The sequence below is a fragment of the Vipera berus genome (genome assembly GCF_964194415.1).
Source record: "Vipera berus genome assembly, chromosome: 1".
NCBI classification, from domain to species: Eukaryota; Metazoa; Chordata; class Lepidosauria; order Squamata; family Viperidae; genus Vipera; species Vipera berus.
Window position 1 is genome coordinate 353,772,664 of NC_138202.1, and position 16,084 is coordinate 353,788,747.

The window sequence follows — 16,084 nt, forward strand, 5'->3', positions numbered from 1 at the left end:
AGAGAAGGACCAGAGGAGACACGATAGCAGCATTCAAATATCTCAGGGGCTGCCCCAAAGAAGGAGTCAAGCTATTCTCCAAAGCGCCCGAAGGAAAGACAAGAAGCAACGGATGGAAACTCATCAAGGAGAGAAGCAACCTAGAACTAAGGAGAAACTTCCTGACAGTTAGAAGAACAATTAACCAGTGGAACAACCTGCCTCCAGAAGCTGTGAATGCTCCAACACTGGAAGTTTTTAAGAAGAGACTGGACATCCATTTGTCCGAAATGGTATAGGGTTTCCTGCCTGAGCAGGGGGTTGGGCTAGATGACCTCCAAGGTACCTTCCAACTTACTACTACTACTACTACTACTACTACTACTACTAATACTACAACTATTGTTGTAGTTATAAAATGACTCAATTCCGGGCTTCAGTGTCCCACCCTGAATACAGCCTGTGTTTCTACCTTCTCTTTCCTAAAAAGCCAAGATTACATTTCTATTTGGAAATCACAGCCAGGGAAAGAACACAAAATCTACATAGCCCTATGAAAATTAAACCAGGGTTTTTTGTTTTTTTAAAAAACCCCACATAACAGAAAAGATCAATGCAGCCATACCCTCGGAGAGAGCACGCCCAGCAGAGAATCATGCATTCCGCTACTCCTTTTCTATGTAAAAGAATAGAGGGATCCTGGGGGGAAGATAGCAGAGGAGTGAAATGTTTAATTAATGGGTCTCTTTAATGTGCAAATCAAGCTGAGATTGCTAGCTTTGACTCGCGTTGGTTATGAAAAGGCTGGGTGGGAGACGTCCTCGATTTATGTCGGCAATTGGGACCAGAATTTCAGTTGCTAAGCAAGGCAGTTGTTAAGGGAGACGTGGCCAATTTTACCACCTTTCAGCCACAGTTGTTTAAGTTGAAGCACTGCAGTTGAACTATGTGGTCATTACATGAATCAGGCTGGGAAAGTCACAAACGGCGATCGCATGGCCCCAGGAAGGCTGCAACCATTGTGAGCTTCATGCAATAATAGGGTACGTGAAAGCCTGTAATATAAATAAAGGGATTTGCAATGAATAACTCTGCAAACTAGGAAGCCAGACTCTAGAAAGAGTGCAGAGAAAAGCAACAGACATGATTAGAGGTCTGGAGGCTAAAACATATAAGGAACAGCTGCTGGAATTGGGTACGTCTAGTTTAATGAAGAGAAGGATGAGGGGGGACATGATAGAAATGTTCCAGTATCTCAGGGGCTACCACAAAGAAGAGGGAGTCAAGCTACTTTCCAAAGTGCCTGAAGGCAGGACAAGAAGCAACGGATGGAAACTAACCAAGGAGAGAAGCAACCTAGAACTAAGGAGAAATTTCCTGACAGTTAGAACCATTAATCAGTGGAACAAACTTGCCTACAGACGTTGTGAATGCTCCAACACTGGAAGTTTTTAAGAAGAGATTGGGCAACCTGAGCAGAAGGTTAGGCTAGAAGACCTCCAAGGTCCCTTCCAACTAGAATAGAATAGAGGTGGAAGGAACATTAGAGGTCTTCTAGTCCAGCCCCCTGCTGAAGCAGGAGAACCTATACCATCTTGGATAAGTGACTGTCTAGCCTCTTCTTAAAAACCTTCAGTGATGAAGCACCCACAATTTCTGGAGGCAAGCTGTTCCACTGGTTAATTGTCCTCACAGTCACGAAGTTTCTCCTTAATTCCAGGTTGCTTCTCTCTTTGGTCAGTTTCCAACCATTGTTGCTCGTCCTGCCCTCTGGTGCTTTGGTGAATAATGTGACCTCCTCTTCTTTGTGGCAGCCCCTCAGATACTGGAAGACTGCTATCATGTCTCCCCTATTTTTTCTTTTCTTTAGACTAGCCAAACCCAAGTCCTGCAGCCGTTCTTCGTATGTTTTAGTCTCCAGGCCTTTGTATCATCTTAGTTGCTCTTCTCTGAATTTTTTCCAAACTCTGTTATTCTATTCTATCTATTCTAATTAGGAAGCTAAATACAAAAGGGAGGGATACGTGCATATCAGAAAAGAAGATGCAGCTGGAAAAAAAGGCAGAAAAAGATGATAATGCCAGCTGTAGTCAAACACATTTAGACAAGAAGAGGGAGTCAAGCTATTCTCCAAAGCCCCTGAAAGCAGGACAAGAAGCAATGGATGGAAACTAGTCAAGGAGAAAAGCAACCTAGAACTAAGGAGAAACTTCCTGACCATTAGAACAATTAACCAGTGGAACAACCTGCCTCCAGAAGCGGTGAATGCTCCAACACTGGAAGTTTTTAAGAACAGACTGGACAGCCATTTGCCTGAAATGGTATAGCGTTTCCTGCCTGAGCAGGGGGTTGGACTAGATGACCTCCAAGGTCCCTTCCAACTTATTATTATTTAATGGAGGAGGTCAGTGATGGTATAAGTCCTCAACTTACAACAGTTCATTCATAAGCTATTGCCGGGGGGGGGGGGAATGGGAGGAAGGCACATTGTTGTAAAGGCATGTTGTAAAGCAGGGGTCCCCAACCCCTGCTCCGTGGACCGATACTGGGGCCGTGGCATGCCAGCAACTGGTCCGCACAAACAAGCAAAGCCCCATCCATGGGATGCAGGCAGCACACAAAACCAGGCCCCCTCCGGTCCGTGGAAAAACCTTTCTCCACAGAACCGGTCCCAGATGCCTAAAAGGTTGGGGACCTCTGTTGTAAAGCACCCAGAATCACTTGGGTCAGGGCTATTCAACCTTTTCACCCACTGTACCACTTTTAGAATACGGCAACATCCGAGTACCACCAATCACCTAGCAATGTGTCAAAAACTTGATGACCAAAAAAAAAGGGGGGGGGGGAAGTGATGAAGTACAGGTAGTCCTCGACTTACAACAGTTCGCTTAGTGACTGTTTGAAGTTACAATGGCAATGAAAAAAGTGGCCCGACAAGCAAACTCAGCGGGGAAGCCTGATTCCCTTAACAACCGTGTTACTAACAGAACGACCGCAGTGACCCCCACCCCACCCCCACCCCGTAACCACCGTAGCCAGAAAGATCGTCGAATGGAGCAAAATTCGCTTAGCAACCGTCTCGCTTAGCCACAGAAAGTTTGGGCTCCGCTGTGATTGTAAGTCGAGGACTACCTGTAGTTGCCATTCTTCCTCTTTACGCGCAGAGCGGCGAGCAGGAAAGACCCACCCCCGCGGTCGTACCGAGGGGACTTTTGGCTGCACAAAATTTTAAATGGGGAGGTGGGCATGTAGGGGACTCTTCCTGTTCTCCATCTAGCAGGGCCTTTTCTGCCTTGCTTTACCTTCGGTAGCTCGGCCTGCCTGTCATCGGCCGGTGGATCTCAGATTCTGCTGGATGATTTACTGCAAAATGGCTTATAAATTGAAGTAGAAAATGTTTTGCCGACGTGGCAGCTTTCAAGCTTCGCACCCATTTGTCACCCAGCATTTCCCTTTGTGTATGGAACAGGAATTAATTAGGCTGCACTGCTGGGTGGAAAAAAAAAACTTTATGGCCATAATTTATATAGGATGGCTTTTGGTTTTTTTTTTTGCTTTTTTGTTTTTTAAAGAGGCAGTGTCGCTTTGTTTAGGCTTTAAACCCTTGAGAGCAGAGGGGCTGTCCACAACACACATACACACACGCACGCACGCACGAGCCCCTCTTAAATACAAATTCAGCCGGCTGCGCTGAAGGATGGAAAGCTTAAGAACAGGCCATCGTGGGTCAATTGGAAGCTAATAATTGGACTTTCCCATTATGCTAAGCCATGTTGCATTTTGCTTACGTTTGATGTGGCGGCGTATTATGTGGGCCAGTCATTGTGATGGTCTGTACATAGTTTATTCAACAACCATGGTTAAAACAAAACCATGGCTTGGCAGAACACCGGGATTCCATATATATAAAATTGAAATGGGTTTTACGCTAAGAGGAAGACTCAGCTGTCTCTCAGCACTTGGGTCCTCAATTTACAACCATTCATTTAACAACCGTTTGAAGTTAAGACGGCATTGGAAAAAGTGATCTACAAGCAGTCCTCCCACTTACGAGCGTGAGAGCGTCCATATAATCCCATTATCAAATTTTGGGTGCATGTATTTACGATTGTTCCAAATGTTCCTGGGTCATGTGATCAACATTTGTGACCTACTCAAAGGGCTTCCGTCAAGCAAAGTCAATGGGGAAGCCAGATTGACTTAAGAAGCATGATAATTCCTTTAAAGTTATACAACGGGGTGCAACTTACTTAACAACTGCACCACTTACGTCCGCTCTTAATTGTAGTCATATGTCAAGAACTGCCTATATTATAAAGGTGGCTTTTTGACTGCAGTTAGAATCCTAATGTTCTACGTAAATACAGGTAGTTCTCGACTTACAATCACAGATGAGCCCCAAATTTATGATGCTAAGCAAAACCCTTAAGTGAATTTTGCCCCATTTCACGACCTTTCTTGCCACGGCTGTTAAGTGAATCGCGGCAGTTCTTCAGTTGGTAACATGGTTAATTAAATGAATCTGGCTTCCCCATTGACTCTGCTTGTCTGAAGATCGCAAAAGGGGATCACATGACCCCGGGGCACAGCAACGATCCTAAGTACGAGTCGGTCACCAAGCACCCAAATTTTGATCACGTGGCCCTGGGGAGGCTGCAACAGTCGTCAAGTGTGAACATCGGTCGTAAGTCACTTTTTTTCAGGGCTGTCGTAACTTGGATCACGAAATAAATCGTTGTAAGTCAAGGCCTGTCTGTGTAACAACAGGAACAATACAGGAAGGTCCACGGGAGAGGGAGGTTAAAATCTGCAAGATGGCAGATATGCAAATGGCTCGTAGAAAAGGGGCGGGGTTTAGATTCTGACGCAGGGCCCCCATTCTTGTAGATTTCAGCTCCTCCCTGCGGACACTTCCGGTCCGCTGCCCTTCATTCAGAAACTCAAGGCAACATTCATTTGTTTTATTAAATGTGAATGCTGTTCAGCTCACCTAAGTGATTCTGGGCGCTTAACAACACGCACAATGTGCCTTCCTTCCATTCCCCCCTGCCCCTTTCAATAGCTTATGGGGTACACTGGGCTGAGAAAGTGTGACTGTGGTGGAATGTAACCTGGATTCCCAGGAGGGAGGGGCTGCATTCCAGAAGGCAAAGAGAGAGCAAAGCTTGGTCAGGAGAAAGAGAATTAAGAAGGCTCTCAGAGCACAGATTCCTCAACTTACAATCATTCGTTTAGTGACCGTCTGAAGTTACAATGGCACTGGAAAAAAGCGATGTGACCCGTTTTTCACTCTTACAACTGCAGCATCCCTCGTGGTCACGTGATCAGAATTTGGACTTTTGGCAACTGGCATGTATTTAAGACAGTTGCAGTGTCCCAGCATCTTGTTATCACCTTTTGCAAGCAATTTCAATGGGAAAGCCAGATTCACTTAACAACCCTGTTATTAGAATAGAATAGAGCTGGAGGGGACCTTGGAGGTCTTCTAGTCCAGCCCCCTGCTCAAACAGGAGAACCTATACCATCTCAGACATGTAGCCCAGGCATGTCAAACTCGCGACATCACGTGACGTCGCGCGACATATCACGACTTTTTCCCCATTGCCAGCAATGGGGAGGGTGCGATTTTGTTGCGATGCATCCGGCCCGTGGGCCGGCAGTTTGACATGCCTGGTCTAGCCTCTTCTTAAAAATCTCCAGTGATGGAGGACCCACGATTTCTGGAGGCAAGCTGTTACACTGGTCAATTGTCCTCACTGTCAGGAAGTTTCTCCTTAATTCCAGGTTGCTTCTCTCTTTGGTCAGTTTCCAATCATTGTTTCTCGTTCTTCCCTCTGGTGCCTTGGAGAATAACGTGACCCCCTCTTCTTTGTAGCAGCCCCTCAGATACTGGAATACTGCTATCATGTCTCCCCTATTTCTTCTTTTCTTTAGACTAGCCAGTCCCAAGTCCCGCAGCCATTCTTTGTATCTTTTGGTCTCCGGGCCTTTCATCATCTTAGTTGCTCTTTTCTGAATTTTTTCCAAATTCTCAACATCTTTTTTTTGTGTGATATGGTGACCAAAATTGGCTGCAGTATTTGAGGTGTGGTCTTACTAGGGTTTTATAAAGCGGTACTAATACTTCGCGTAATCTTGCTTCTATGCCTCTATTTATACAACCCAGGATTGCACACTGCTGGCTCATGGTCAAGTGATCGTCCACTAAGACTCCAAGGTCCCTCTCACAGTTATTGTTTCTGAGCCAGGTCTTGCCCAGTCTGTACTTGTACAGACTGCTTAGCAATTGCTAAGCAATGGAAATTTGGGGATCAATTGTGGCCGTAAACTAAGGATTGTCTTAGATCGGAGGTACAGGTCATAGGTGTGTTGAAAACTCTACATTACTGGAAACACACACACACACACACACACACACTTGTAGACACACGCACACACAAACCAGCTATGATTACCCTGATACATTCATCAAAGTTCAGAACCTCTTGGGCTAAAGCAGGGGTAGGCAACCTTGGCTCTTTTATGATTCGTGGACTTCAACTCCCAGAATTCCTGAGCCGGCATGGCTCAGCATGGAAACCTCTCCCTTTCTCCTCAGCATGGCTGGCTCAGGAATTCTGGGACTTGACCAGAACTTCAACTCCCAGAATTTATTTTTATATATATGTTTTATATATATGTTTAAAGGAGAGTTTATTGAATGTTGTACATTATTGTGTGTGTGTGTGTGTGTGTGTGTGTGTATATATATATATATATATATATATATATATATATATATATATATATATATATATATATATATATATATATATATATATAGTTGTTGTTAGTTGCGAAGTCGTGTCCGACCCATCGCGACCCTATGGACAACGTTCCTCCAGGCTTTCCTGTCCTCTACCATCTTCTGGAGTCCATTTAAGCTCACGCCTACTGCTTCAATGACTCCATCCAGCCACCTCATTCTCTGTCGTCCCCTTCTTCTATTGCCCTCAATCTTTCCCAGCATTAGGCTCTTCTCCAGTGAGTCCTTCCTTCTCATTAGGTGGCCAAAGTATTTGAGTTTTAGCTTCAGGATCTGGCCTTCTAAAGAGCAGTCAGGGTTGATCTCCTCTAGGACTGACCGGTTTGATCGCCTTGCAGTCCAAGGGACTCGCAGGAGTCTTCTCCAGCACCAGAGTTCAAAGGCCTCAATTCTTTGGCGCTCAGCCTTTCTTATGGTCCAACTTTCACTGCCATACATTGCAACTGGGAAGACCATAGCCTTGACTATACGCACTTTTGTTGACAGGGTGATGTCTCTGCTTTTTAGTGTGCTGTCTAGATTTGCCATGGCTTTCCTCCCCAGGAGCAAGCGTCTTTTAATTTCTTGACTACAGTCCCCATCTGCAGTGATCTTGGAGCCCAGGAAAATAAAATCTGTCACTACCTCCATTTCTTCCCCATCTATTTGCCAGGAACTGAGAGGGCCGGATGCCATGATCTTGGTTTTCTTAATGTTTAGTTTCAACCCAACTTTTGCACTCTCCTTCTTCACTCGCAACAGGAGACTCTTCAGTTCCTCTTCACTTTCTGCCATTAGAGTGGTATCATCTGCATATCTTAGGTTGTTGATATTTCTTCCGGCAATCTTAATTCCAACTTTTGATTCATCTAGCCCTGCCTTTCTCATGATGTGCTCTGCATGTAAGTTAAATAGGCAAGGCGACAGTATACAGCCTTGCCGGACTCCTTTCCCAATTTTGAACCAATCGGTGGTTCCGTGTCCAGTTCTCACTGTTGCTTCTTGGCCCACATATAGGTTTCTCAAGAGACAAATAAGATGGTCTGGTACTCCCATCTCTTTAAGGACTTGCCACAGTTTGTTATGATCCACACAATCAAAGGCTTTAGCATAGTCAATGAAGCAGAAGTAGATGTTTTTCTGGAACTCTCTAGCTTTCTCCATGATCCAGCGTATGTTGGCAATTTGATCTCTAGTTCCTCTGCCTCTTTGAAATCCTGCCTGTACTTCTGGTAGTTCTCGATCCACATACTGCTGGAGTCTAGCTTGTAGGATTTTAAGCATAACTTTACTAGCATGAGAAATGAGTGCAATGGTGCGATAGTTTGAACATTCTTTGGCACTGCCTTTCTTTGGAATTGGAATGTAAACTGATCTTTTCCAATCCTGTGGCCACTCTTGAGTTTTCCAAATTTGCTGGCAAATTGAGTGTAGCACTTTTACTGCATCGTCTTTTAAGATTTTGAATAGCTCAGCTGGAATACTGTCACTTCCACTAGCTTTGTTGTTGCTCAGCTTTTCTAAGGCCCACTTCACTTCACATTCTAGGATGTCTGGCTCGAGGTCAGTGACCACCTCATTGTGATTATCAGGGACATTAAGCTCATTCTTGTATAGTTCTTCTGTGTAATTTTGCCACCTCTTCTTAATCTCTTCTGCCTCTGTTAGGTCCCTGCCATTTTGGTCCTTTATCATGCCCATTTTTGCATTGAACGTTCCTTTCATTTCTCCAATTTTCTTGAAAAGATCTCTGGTCCTCCCTATTCTATTGTTTTCTTCTATTCCTTTGCACTGTTCATTTAAGAAGGCATTCTTATCTCTTCTAGCTATTCTCTGGAATTCTGCATTCAATTGGGCGTATCTTTCTTTTTCTCCCTTGCCTTTCGCTTCCCTCCTTTCCTCAGCTATTTGCAAAGCTTCCTCAGACAGCCATTTTGCTTTCTTGCATTTCTTTTTCTTTGGGATGGTTTTGGTTGCTACCTCTTGTACAATGTTGCGAACCTCTGTCCATAGTTCTTCAGGCACTCTGTCTATCAGATCTAATTCCTTAAATCTATTTGTCACCTCTACTGTATATTCAACAGGGATATGATTTAATTCATACCTGACTGGCCTAGTGCTTTTCCCTACTTTCTTCAGTTTAAGCCTAAACTTTGCAACAAGAAGCTCATGGTCTGAGCCACAGTCAGCTCCTGGTCTTGTTTTTACTGACTGTATAGAGCTTCTCCATCTTTGGCTGCAGAGCACATAGTCAATCTGATTTCTGTGTTGACCGTCTGGTGATGTCCATGTGTAGAGCCGTCTCTTGGGTTGTTGGAAAAGAGTGTTTGCTATGACCATCGTATTCTCTTGACAAAATTCTATCAGCCTGTGCCCTGCTTCATTTTGTACTCCAAGGCCAAACCTGCCTGTTATTCCGGTTATTTTTGGCTTCCTACTTTAGCATTCCAATCCCCCATGATGATAAGGACATCATTTTTTGGTGTTAGTTCTATAAGGTGCTGTAGGGCTTCATAGAACCGGTCAATTTCATCCTCTTCAGCACCGGTGGTTGGGGCATAGACTTGGACTACTGTGATAATGAATGGTTTGCCTTGGATTCGAACTGAGATCATTCTGTCATTTTGAGGATTGTATCCCAGTATTGCTTTTCCTACTCTTTTATTGACTATGAAGGCTATTCCATTTCTTCTGAGGGATTCTTGCCCGCAGTAGTATACCTGATGGTCATCCGAATTAAATTCACCCATTCCTGTCCATTTTAGTTCGCTGATACCTAAGATGTCGATGTTCAGTCTTGTCATCTCTTGTTTGACCACGTCCAGCTTGCCTTGATTCATGGATCTTACATTCCAGGTTCCTATGGAGAAAAAATCTTTACAGCATCGGACTTTCCTTTCACCACCAGACATATCCACAGCTGAGCGTCCTTTCGGCTTTGGCCCAGTCGCTTCATTCTTTCTGGCGCTACTAGTACTAGCCCTCTGCTCTTCCTCAGTAGCATATTGGACGCCTTCCGACCTGAGGGGCTCATCTTCCAGCGTCATATCGTTTTGCCTTTTGGTACTGTCCATAGGCTTTTCATGGCAAAGATACTGGAGTGGGTTGCCATTTCCTTCTCCAGTGGATCACGTTTTGTCAGAACTCTCTGCTATGACCTGTCCGTCTTGGGTGGCCCTGTATGGCATAGCTCATAGCTTCATTGAATTACGCAAGCCCCTTCGCCACGACAAGGCAGTAATCCATGAAGGGGGGATATCTATCTATCTATCTATCTATCTATCTATCTATCTATCTATCTATCTATCTATCTACACACACACACACACACACACACACATATATATATACATACACACACACACACATACACACACACACACACAATACACAATAATGTACAACATTCAATAAACTCTCCTTTAAACATTTCTTAATAAAGTGCTGAGGAGCAAAATTCTGCACTTTTGCATTTCCATATTTTACCGACTGTCTGTCCCCTCTTGTGCACTTTCCACCTAAGTGCTGCTAAAAGTCTCCCAGGCACACTTAAACTAATCCCTGTGCATTCACTTTGGCTTTGGATGGGGGAACAATAATGTTAATTAAACAAGTTGAGAGGCTATAAGCAGACTGCATCTATGTTTTAATATTTAAATATTTAATATTTACACAGAGTCTCACCATTTTTCAATACTGTCACGGCATTTATGCCTTCCTCTCCCCGATTTTTAAGACACACTTACAACATTTGTTCCAACTGCACCATTCAACATGTCACTACCATTCCATTTTATATGGTTTAATAAAATACCTGACGTTAAAGATCAAGATTTTTATAAGAGTTGGAAGCAGCATCGCATTTTAAACTGTACTACCAAGCAAATTGCTGAACTTTGAGAATAGATAGGATTATAGTATTTTATGGTTGAACTGCTTCTATAGAAGAAATAGGACTTTTGGGTGATTTTCATAAACATCTCTAATGCAATTAACGTTTCTAAAAAATTTTTAGAAGAATTCAGAAATTACTCAACAAGTAGTATTTTGAAAGCAAAGGATAACTAAAAATAGGAATTAGCTCCATATTTATCATCTTTTATCTTGATATTTATTTGCATGAAGCAGTCTGTATAAAAAACAGATTAGTGAAGAGACAATAATTCATGTAGGTTGCAAGACAATTATTAATCAGAAAAAGATAAAATCCTTCAAGAGTCTGTCTTTAAAACAGTGAGAACCAAATATGTTTCAGTATCTACAATAGTTGTATAGTCCAAAATTAATTATGAAAACAAAGTGATATTCTAAGAGATCTGATTGAATTTGAAACATTTATCACAGAAAATGTAGATAGCCTATTGGGGCTTATTTATATGCTGCTAATAAAGTGTGGATCAGAGAGTGAAGAAGTAAAATACTGTATGATTAAATAGATGCAGAATTTAAATAGAACACTGAAAGACAACAATGGTTTAGTTATCAATGGCAAAGTGGCAAATTCACAATAAATATTACACTTAAAGAAATCTAGTAAGATAACATGTGAAAATAGACAATTCATTTTCTAAAACTGTAAGAAATTAAGGAGCATTTTTTTTTCCATTTCTGGTGGCAGTGTTGCAAAGTTTAGCAATTTTGGAAAATAATTTATTAAAGGATAAAACAAACTGAAAAGTAGATTTCTCTTTTCAGCTTATTATTTTCTTATTAAATATTATTAAACCTCCTGTTCCTTCAAAGTACATAGAACTGGCTCTGTACATAGAAACACCTGCTGTGATTCTTTAGGCCTTCCGTTAGAAATTACGAACAATCCTGTCTGCAGGATGGCAAATAAATTAGAGGAATAAGAGGCTGGTGTCAAAACTAACTTAGCATTTGAAAAACAACTTGGATATATTGTTTAATTCAATGTGCAAATCATTTTTGGATTGCAATTGTAAAAACTGCCGCGTTCAAAGTTTTTTATTTTCTATAATTTCAGGTTTCAATATTCAACTTTTAATGATTTTTCTAACTTGGTTCTAGATTAGGAACAAATTATTGTATGTTTTAGATTCTGCCAATATTGCTTATATTCGCCACAGTTAATTATTGTATAACAATCTAATTTTAAGACTGACTTGCTTTAATCCCTTCAAACTTTCGAACTGATTTGAATTTGATTTTAATACAGGTAAGCCACCAGTCGCTTAGCAACGATTCAGCAGACCGTCCCCCAAAGATACTTTACAACATTCCAAAGTTTCAGTGACCCCTCCTACCCAGTCACATAACATTTTGGCTGGTTGGCAATTGGCCTGGATTTATGGCTGTTTGCAGCATCCTGTGGTCACGTGACTACAATTTATGTTTTTGCCAAAAACTGGCATCTCCTTCTGGTTTCTGCAAAAAAAAAACATAGCCAACAATGTCTTTGCTTAACAACCCCAATATTTACTTAGCAACCATGGCAAAAAAAAAGGTTGCCAAATCAGGTTGGTCACTAATAATAATAATGATGATGATGATGATGATGATGATGATGATGATGTTAGAAGGGACCTTGGAGGTCATCTAGTCCAACCCCGTGCTCATGAGGACCCAGATTGTTGGGGGCAATTAAGCTGACTTTGTAATAATGCCGCTTGGGGGATGTGTGTGAAAGCCCTAATAAGCAGGCATATACATAGAATGAAGGCTACTGCTAGGCTTGTAAGCCGCCCTGAGTCTTCGGAGAAGGGCAGGATATAAAATGGAATTAAAATAAATAAATAAATAAAATAAATGATGACCCTCTTTACGACCACCACGGCTTATGATTGCAATTGTCAAGCTCAATTACAGCCCTAAATCAAAGACTACCTGAAGACAGATTTTTAATCACTGTTATTTTGAAATTTGATAGCAAACTTTACTATGCTTGCTTTTTTTTTCCTTTTTCACTCTTTTTACCTCTTCCCTACTTTTTCCTCTGTTCACTATCTGCGAAATTCATCAAATGTAAATAATGTCTTACTTTTTGTTTTTCTCAGGCCTTTTAGTCCTCTATATTTCCATAAAAAGTAAAGGTAAAGTTTCCCCCGCACATGTGTGCTAGTGGTTTCTGACCTATTTTAAACGTAGTCTTATTTCTGTAATATAGTAAAACTTCCTGTTTTAGCCACTGCCGTTTAACTGACTGCTTTATTATGCTCCTTTTCGCTTTGATTTATACAGATTTGGGTTTTATTTGTGTTTTTATTGTGCGCTGTTCTGAGGGCTATTAACTAGAAGACAAACACTGCCACGGAAAGAAGGTTATGGGAGATCTATGTTTGCAAGATTGAACTACCTCAGGTCCCAATAGATGGTTAAACCAGTCAGGGTTTTATTTCTAAATCCTGTAAATATTTAGCACTTACTATCTGAAGATACCATCAACAGAAGCCATGCTAAAGTGCAGGATCTTCTTTTAATCCCCTGAGGGAAAGCTTAGTTTTTTGTTTTTTTTAAAGTCCTGTGTTTGAATTTTATATATTAAACTCCGTGTTCACAACTTGAGTTTTGCTTATGGGAAACATCGAAATGTCAACCATTGTTTCTGTTAAAGGTCTTCACGATATCACAGTTTTTGGACTAGTAATGAAACACGTCGTTTGCTGTTGTTTGTAATGCATCTCATTAAATACGTTAATAGCATACGTTTTACTAAAAGGTCAGGCTGACTGTTGCTAGGACATTGCCTTTGAAACCAAAAAGCGGGGTGGGGGGGAAAGAGGCTTGGTTTAAAGAAGCAGCAAGCTGTGCAGCACAAAACATTTCACCTGAAGCACAACACAAACACTGAAGACCCGTTTCAGTTACAGACAGTCCTCGACTTACAACCATTCGTTTAGCGACTGTTTTGAGATTACGATGGCACTGGAAAAAGTGGCTTATGATTGCTTACTGTTAGAGCATGCACAGTCTTATTGCGCTGAGATACCCCAGGAGTAAACACAGTAAACAGTGTTGGTTTATCCGTAAATGGTGGTTTATCATACACTATCTACAATATCATAGACCGGGAACAATATACATACACGTATTAATACAGCCATCTCCAACACACAGCAGTTACAGCAGGAAACAGAAAAGAGAGAGAGCACACATCTGCAGAGCCTTCCCTTTTAAACAAAGCTCTTAAAGGGATACAGACCCTGCTTGCTCTTAAAGGGACATAGACCCTGCTGAGTCATTCCCATCATTACATCATGCATCTCACATTATACAAGGTGGTTAGCTGTTAAATTATTACCTTGATGCTTACAAACATTGTAGCATCCCCATGGTCACGTGATCAAAACGCAGACCTGTGGCAACTGACTCGTATTTGTGACAGTTGCAGTGTCCCAGGGTCATGTGATCCCCTTTGGAGACCTTCTGATGAGCAACGACAATGCAGAAGCCGGATTTACTTAAGGACCGTATTACCAGTTTAACAACTGCAGCGATTCACTTAACAACGATTTTTGGGCACTCGGTCTTTAAAAGGTTGGCCATCACTGCACTAGACCAATTATACAGAGTAAGCAGACCTAGGAATGGATGTTTAATTTTGTGTAATCAATACACAGAGATTGACTGTGGCCCCCATTTTTTTTCCCTTTTTCCTCTATTAAGTATGTAAAACGCCAGCAACAACACAAGGAAACCCGTAATGTATTATCGATGTTGTCAATAATATTAGAACACACAATCACAGATAGATCCTTACTGTTCTTGAGCGCGTTAGAAAATTCCTCTCCTCCTCTCTTCTTGAACTCGGAGAAGGAATCTGGCTGTGGAATTTGGTTGGCTATTAAGAGAGCCTTCTGCAGCTTGATTCGGCTTTCCAGGAGGTGATCCCACAGGGCTTTAGGAGAAATAAAGAAAGAGAGGGAGGGAGAAAAACACAAAACTTTAGCCGTCATGCATTTGTTGTAGCTGCAATTTTAAACAGAGCAGACCCATCACGGAAACAGGTCTCACAATTCCATTATTCCTGCCTTATCTAAATTCCTTGGAGGGAAAGCAGAAACTGCTTTTCCAAGCACGGTGGCCATTTTTATTCAATTCAAGCAAAATACAGAAGCTTACGATTTCTCCCCGTTTCTCTTCCACCACCACCCCATCCCCGTGGGTTTAAATGATCGGATGAATTTCCCTCCTGAGGCAGTTAAAACAACAAAGCCGTATCGGAACAAGGAAAAAGGGATGTAAAATAAAGTAAAAAAATAAAAGCGGGCAGGCAGGGGGGGAAAAAAAAAAGCAGCCACAAAATCTTCTACAAAAATCTTCTCAGCAATTTTATGGAATACGGCAGGGGTCCCCAACCCCCGGTCCGTGGACCGGTACCGGGCTGCGGTATGCCAGCAACCGGCCCGCACAAACAAGCAAAGCCCCATCCTTGGGATGCAGGCAGCACACAAAACCACGCACTCTCTGGTCCGCGGAAAAACTTTTCTCCACGGAACCGGTCCCTGCTACCCAAAAAGTTGGGGACCTCTGGAATACGGCATTCATTCCATTACTAGAGTAATAGGTAGTTCTCAACTTACAACCGCAATAGAGCTCAAAATTTCTGTTACTAAACAAAGCAGTTGTTAAATGAGTTTTGCCCCACTTTAGGGCCTTTTTTTTTGCCACGGTTGTTAAGTAGACCGCTGAAGTTGTTAAGTGAATCATGTGGTCGTTAAGGGAATCTGACTCCCTCCCCCCCCCCCCCGTCTTTGCTTGTCAGATGCCGGCTGGGAAGGTTACAAATGGGGATCACATGACCCCAGGACAGTGCAACTGTCATAAATACACGCTAGTTTCCAAGGGCTCCAATTTTGATCATGGGAATGTTGCAACGTTCGTAACTGTGAACAGCCATCATTAAGTCGCTTTGCTCGGTGCCGTTGTAACTTCAAACGGTCACTAAACGAATGATTGTAAGTCAATGTAATAAATATTTCACAGATACCTGTTACTCCTCGACTTACGACCGGTCACTTAATGACTGAAGGTACAAGAGATCTACTTGATGCAAAATTCCAACGGTTGTTCCCCAACCTCTGGAGTCATGTGACCACATTTCAGGTGCTTAGCAACGGGGCTGCATTTACAGCATCCCACGGTCATGTGACTCTGTTTTATAACGGTTTTGCCAAAAATGCAGGAGCTACTTCTGGTTTTTGGCCAGACGTGCCATCCCCAGACAAACCACTGGTTTGCTTAATGACCCTGCCGTTTGCTTAACGACCCTGGCAAAAAATGGTTCGTAAAAATCAGGAAAAATCCATTACGGCCGTAACTCGAGGAGCAGCTGTATTCTTACATGAATACATTTTACGG

The 16,084-nt window shown here is 42.3% G+C and overlaps 1 protein-coding gene across 1 annotated transcript in view; it reads right to left on the reverse strand.

The window, feature by feature from the left end:
• Window positions 1-16,084, reverse strand: part of AATF (apoptosis antagonizing transcription factor) — a gene marked incomplete at its 5' end in the record, with an annotated part of 117,019 nt that overhangs the window by 81,143 nt on the left and 19,792 nt on the right. Inside the window, one exon of the mRNA XM_081346588.1 lies at window positions 14,484-14,621. Within this exon, the coding sequence (XP_081202714.1) occupies window positions 14,484-14,621 (138 nt within the window). The remainder of the gene's footprint in view (window positions 1-14,483; window positions 14,622-16,084) is intronic.